The 6,289-nt window shown below is 40.7% G+C and overlaps 1 protein-coding gene and 1 non-coding gene across 2 annotated transcripts; one reads left to right on the top strand and one right to left on the bottom strand.

Moving 5' to 3' along the window:
- Positions 1-403: 403 nt before the first annotated feature.
- Positions 404-476, bottom strand: Trnad-auc. Its single transcript has one exon. It is a non-coding gene; the product is annotated as a tRNA-Asp (tRNA).
- A 560-nt stretch (positions 477-1,036) lies between these two features.
- Positions 1,037-5,437, top strand: LOC125239479. The gene is made up of 4 exons (XM_048147093.1): positions 1,037-1,249; positions 1,590-2,165; positions 2,464-2,594; positions 4,415-5,437. The coding sequence occupies exons 1-4, from the start codon at positions 1,102-1,104 to the stop codon at positions 5,435-5,437; spliced, it is 1,878 nt and encodes a 625-aa protein (XP_048003050.1). The 5' UTR covers positions 1,037-1,101.
- Positions 5,438-6,289: the final 852 nt, after the last annotated feature.

Genomic DNA, 6,289 nt, shown 5'->3' with positions numbered 1-6,289 from the left:
CCGGTCACTCTACTACGGGTTTTTAAAGACGTTCACCTAACGTTTCACGTCAAAAACCCCGACCGCGACATATTTAGACCGATTTTCATGAAACATGGCTAAGAACACCCCGACTTACTCAGCTTTCAGACAAACAAAACTAAATCCAAATCGGTTCATCCGTTCGGGAGCTACGATGCCACAGACAGACACACACACAGACAGACAGACAGATAAACAGACAGACAGACAGACACACACACAGACAGACACGTCAAACTTGTAACACCCCGTCATTTTTGCGTCGGGGGTTAAAAATAGTTCCAATGAAAATCAATAACATGGCGCGTAGTCATATATTTCAGATCAGGTTTTATCTGGTGTTTTTATTACACTTAGCATAAATTTAAAAGTGGAAAATGTCTGCCTTGGGTGAGACTTGAACTCACGGCCTCTGGATCGATACTCCAGCGCTCTGCCAACTGAGCCACCAAGACTTCAACCAAGCCAGCAAAATTCTCCACTAACTACTAAGGTCAATGGGACCCGTAGCGACATCTACCGTAAGAGTGTTAAAATTCTTAAACGGCAACCGGAGTTCCAAGTCATATTGGAAATTCACCAGTTACGATGCGCTAACCATGCAAAATTTTTAACTTCTTCTTTTTAATTTCGATTGCAGACGTTTCTGCTAATCAGAAGTTAAAAATTTATTACACTTTTTATAATTTCCAAAGAGTTTTAAATACTATCCACGGACCCCTAATAGCCGGGGCGTGTTGACAGGGACCTAACATGATTGATGGCGGCCATGTTGGATTAGCCCAACTTGGGCCCATTAGCTAATGTTATTACGCCATTATGGCATTATGTCTTTATACGTTATTATATTTCATCGCTTCATTCTTCAGATATAATAAATAACCAGGTAGTTTCTTTAACTTGCTAGGCAACGTAACACGATTTTCAGAGTAAAATAAAGATTTTTATTTTAAAAGTAAGTGTATTGACTTTTTATTCCATCCCCACATTCCCCACTCCTAACCGACCCAACAAGTTCTAGTCGCCATATTCTGACCTCATTCCTTTTTCGTGCATGGCAACGAGCACACCTTCGCAAAGATGCCGAAGCCTAAGCGTAGTGTTCGTGAAAAAATTGAACGATACAAGAGGAAACTTCAAGATTTAGAAGTTAGAAGTGACGTTAGAAAGAAACGTCGTAGACATCAATCCGTGTTATCTTCAAACGAGTCGGATGTCAGTGAACAAGGTAGGTCTCAAAATTAATAAGTGTATTTATTATCTACCTACCCTCTTGAATTTTAATATTGTCGCGGTTAACTGCGAGTTAACTGTGACAATCGGAATCGACTGCGAGTTGATTCCGATTATAAAATATAGTACAAAACTATATAATTCAATATTTTTGTCAGGGTTAACTGCGAGTTAACTGTGACGAGATCAACTGCGAGTTGATTTCAATTATTAAATTACAAAAATACGTGAAATATAAATTAGATATACACGTTCATCATAATATTGTCTGCGAGACAATATTGATTGGTGGTATTAATAACCTCATCAGGTTCTGATTTTAATTTTCTTTTTAGGTGAACATCACCTACAAAACCTAGACCAAGGTCTAGAGGTTGAAAATATGGATTACGATCCTGGCGTTTATGAAGAAGGGACTCCTCCAGAGGAAGAGCCCGCCCCGGCCGTGCCCGCCGAAACGGCCGCGCCAGCGGACCCGGCCGCGCCGGTGCCTGACCAAGTCGACGCGCCCGCGCAGCCCGCGCCGCCGGCCACTGAGGGCTCCGATCAGCCGCCCCTTGACCCTACGCTGCTTGCAGCGCTCGGTGAATCTACCTCCGAAACGCCTGACTACGGAACAAGCGTTCATGATAGTCTCGCCAATTTATGGCTACCTATTTTAAAGAAAGGTTTGGCGAAAGACAATAAGGATACACTCCTTAAGGAACATCTAGTTCCTATTAACTGTAAATTATTACAAGCGCCCAAGCTTAACGCCGAGATAGCGGCCGCTGTAACAGAGGTAGTACGTGGACGGGACAAAAAATATGTCGCCGTACAACAACAACTCGGTCAAGGCATAGCAGCTGTCAGTCGAGCCATGGATATCCTTTTGAAGACTGAGAACAAAGTTGAAGCCCTCAAATATTTGAGTGATGGATGTCGCATACTCTCCGATGCACATAATTTCTTTACAAAGGACCGAATAAAATTGATCACGCCGAGCTTGGAGAAAAATTTCCTTCACGTGATTCAAGACACCGAGCGGGACGAATCCCTTTTCGGCATTACCTTATCGGATAAAATTAAGGCTAGTAAGGCTATCGAACGTCAAGGTCAACAAATAAAAAAGACCGCCAGTGCACCAAAGCCTGGCACCTCTAATTCGACGAACACTCGGACCTTCACACAGGGAAACTGGTCCGGTCCTCCCCGTTATTCGTCGAACAGGGGGGGCGAGGAGGGTATCGCAGGACGAACCCGCCGCCGGCGACGCGTCGCCCGTACGTCAACACGGCTGCCGCGACCCGTCAACCAGCGCCGGCCAAGTCGAGAGCACCTGCAGCACACCAGTAGCTCAGGTACATGCTGGTAGATTAGCACAATTTTACGATTGTTGGTCTAAGATCACAAATAACCCTACTGTTTTATCCTGGATAAAAGAGGGATTGAAAATACCGTTATGTAAGACTGTACATCAGCCTTTGGTACCTAAAAATGTTTTATCGCCCGAAGATACCATAGAAATGCGTATGGCAATTAATAAATTAATTAGCTTAGGAGCTATCAAAAAATGCGATCATAGAAATGATCAATATATTTCTAGCACTTTTTTAGTACCAAAGCCTAATGGCAGTAGCCGTTTTATATTGAACTTAAAGTCATTCAATAAATTTGTGACCAAGTCCCATTTTAAAATGGAGGACTATCGAACTGCCTCTAAGCTTATTCCACACAATGGCTTTTTAGCCACAGTTGACTTAAAAGAGGCATATTTACTTATACCTGTTAGTGAAGCAGATCGAAAGTACCTACGTTTTCAATTTGTGCCTCACGGCTCAAATACAATTGAAATGTTCGAATTTACAGCTATGCCCTATGGGCTGTCTGTGGCACCTAAAGTGTTCACAAAAATTATGAAGGAGGTTGTAACGCATCTAAGAAAACAAGGATTTAAATCCGTAGTTTACCTAGATGACATTTGCTGTATAGGTGATAGTTATGACGAGTGTCTAAGTAACGTAAACGCTACTATTGACTTATTACAAACCTTAGGTTTCATTATAAATAATGACAAAAGTGTCTTACAACCTTCTCAAACTTGTAAATTTCTCGGATTTATATTTGATTCTCGAAATCTAACTATGGGTTTACCCCAAGAAAAACGGGAAAAAATTTACTGTTTAGTAACTAAATTTATGAAGCTACCTCGATGTACCATTCGAGAGTATGCTCAGTTAATTGGTGTTCTCATCTCCGCATGCCCTGCCACCAACTATGGTTGGTTGTATACAAAATTACTAGAAAGGCATAAATTTCTTAGTCTCAAAAAACATGACGATAATTACGAAGCCAAAATAAATCTCCCAGAGACCATCCTGGATGATTTACGTTGGTGGAAAGATAATATATATACAACTTCGTCACATATGAGAACGTCAAGTTTCAAGTTAGAAATTTACACAGACGCATCAAGAACCGGTTGGGGTTCAGTATGCGGTGATATTACTGTCAGTGGACATTGGAAGGCTGCTGAGATCGAACACCACATTAACTATCTAGAGCTGTTAGCAGTATTTTTAGGTCTAAAGAGCTTTGCAGCCAATGAATCAAATTGCTTCATTTTACTAAGAATAGACAATACTACTGCTATCAGTTATATAAATCGAATGGGTGGAATTCAATTTCCCTATCTGAACGATCTTAGTAGACAAATTTGGCAATGGTGCGAGATGCGAGACATTATTTTATACGCATCGTATGTCAATACGAAAAATAATCGCGCTGACGAAGCGTCACGGAAGTCCAATCCAGATACCGAATGGGAGTTGTCAGATCATGCTTTCCAAACTATTGTCAAGCATTTTGGCCAACCTGAAATAGACATCTTCGCATCTCGATCCAATACCAAATGTGACAGATTCGTGTCTTGGTTCCAAGAACCTGATGCTTTTGCTGTAGATGCATTCACGCTCGATTGGAGCCAGCAGTTTTTCTATGCATTCCCACCATTTTGTTTATTACTGAAATGCATCCGAAAAATTATCGATGATAAAGCAACAGGAATTTTGGTCTTCCCATATTGGCCTTCTCAGCCTTGGTTTCCAATGCTGCAGAATTTACTAGTGTCAGACATGATCTATTTCAATCCGAGTAAAGTATTACTCCGATCTGATTGCAGACGACCCCACCGCTTGCACACCAGCCTTACCCTGGCTGCCGCGACGCTATCAGCAAGGCCTTCTCACGCCGCGGCGTTCCTACGGAAGCGATCCCATTGACTTTAGCTTCTCTTTCGGAGAACACAATAAAACAATATAATGTGTCACTAAAACTCTGGTGGGAGTTTTGTAACGTACATAGTATAGAAGTACTAGAACCGTCAATTACGTCAATACTCACGTTCTTGACAGGTGAATTCAACAAAGGCTGTTCTTACGGAACATTAAACAGTCATCGCTCTGCGTTGGCTCTCTTGCTGCCTAATGTTAGTTCTGATGAACGTGTTAAGAGATTACTCAAGGGTGTATTTAGACTAAAACCTAGTTTGCCAAAATATAATAATACGTGGGATCCACAAGTTGTTCTTGATTTAGTATCGACGTGGTATCCTAATACTGAACTTACCCTTGAGAAATTGACTAAAAAACTTGCAATTTTACTCGCAATTTGTACAGCTCACCGAGTACAAACGTTCTCATTAATTAAAATTGAAAATATACATATCACAGAGAACTTAATCAAAATTTCAATACCTGATTTGATAAAAACCTCTGCACCTGGTCGAGAACAGCCTCTATTGAATATACCTTACTTTAGAGAAAATCTAAGCATTTGTCCTGCCCTAACTCTCAAAGACTATATTTTGGTAACACAAAATAAGAGAGCCGGGAACCAGGGCACACTATTACTGACGTATAAAGCTCCCCACAGAGCAGCCACAAGCCAAACTGTGGGAAGATGGATACGGCAGGTGCTAGCAGCGGCGGGAGTGGACGTGTCCAGGTTCGGCGCGCACAGCACGCGGCACGCGTCCACGTCGGCCGCGAGCGCCGCCGGGGTGTCCATAGAGGTCATCCGCAAAGCTGCTGGATGGACAGCTAAATCTCAGACTTTTTCAAAATTTTATAATAGGCCGTTACAAGACGGCAACAATGATGCGTTTGCTAAAGCTGTGTGCTTCGGTAATAATATATCTGATTAATCTAATAATGATTGTTTCCAATAATTGAAAATTATGTTAATTAAAATATAAAAATAAACATAAGAATATGTTTAGGTACTATTGTTCCTTGCAATAAATCAGAGTGATTGATTACATATTTGTTTATAATTACTTCCTAACATTAAAATATTAACAGGATGCAAAACTTGCTTCTCTAAAGCTCTACCTGGTTATTTATTATATCTGAAGAATGAAGCGATGAAATATAATAGATGATCAAACGAACTTCTTGAAGTGAAGTTCGATCACTATTATGTGAATCGCTTCATTCGAAGATATAATCAGCACCCTCCCCTCCCGTGACTTAGTCACATAAGAACAAGTTTCTTATTAACCCATATACAAGTTTTGATCCTTACTAAAAAGGAATGAGGTCAGAATATGGCGACTAGAACTTGTTGGGTCGGTTAGGAGTGGGGAATGTGGGGATGGAATAAAAAGTCAATACACTTACTTTTAAAATAAAAATCTTTATTTTACTCTGAAAATCGTGTTACGTTGCCTAGCAAGTTAAAGAAACTACCTGGTTATTTATTATATCTTCGAATGAAGCGATTCACATAATAGTGATCGAACTTCACTTCAAGAAGTTCGTTTGATCATCTATTATGTACAGTCAAGAGTTCATTTATCAACGGAATATACACCCTGTTTTAATTGAATAACGTTTATTTTAAGGGTTATTTAGGACCTTTAGGTCAAATGCGATAAACTCTGAATCTAGAGGCTTACCTTTTTTTTTTTTAACGAGGGGAAATGCGTTACGCATACCATCCCAGGCGCAGGGACCGGCCTGGGATGGTTATGTGGGACTCCCATATAGGCTAATGA

Source organism: Leguminivora glycinivorella, chromosome 25, assembly GCF_023078275.1.
Source record: "Leguminivora glycinivorella isolate SPB_JAAS2020 chromosome 25, LegGlyc_1.1, whole genome shotgun sequence".
Taxonomy (NCBI): Eukaryota; Metazoa; Arthropoda; class Insecta; order Lepidoptera; family Tortricidae; genus Leguminivora; species Leguminivora glycinivorella.
The sequence above is the reverse complement of the archived record's forward strand: the minus strand, read 5'-3'. Positions and strand labels throughout refer to the sequence as shown.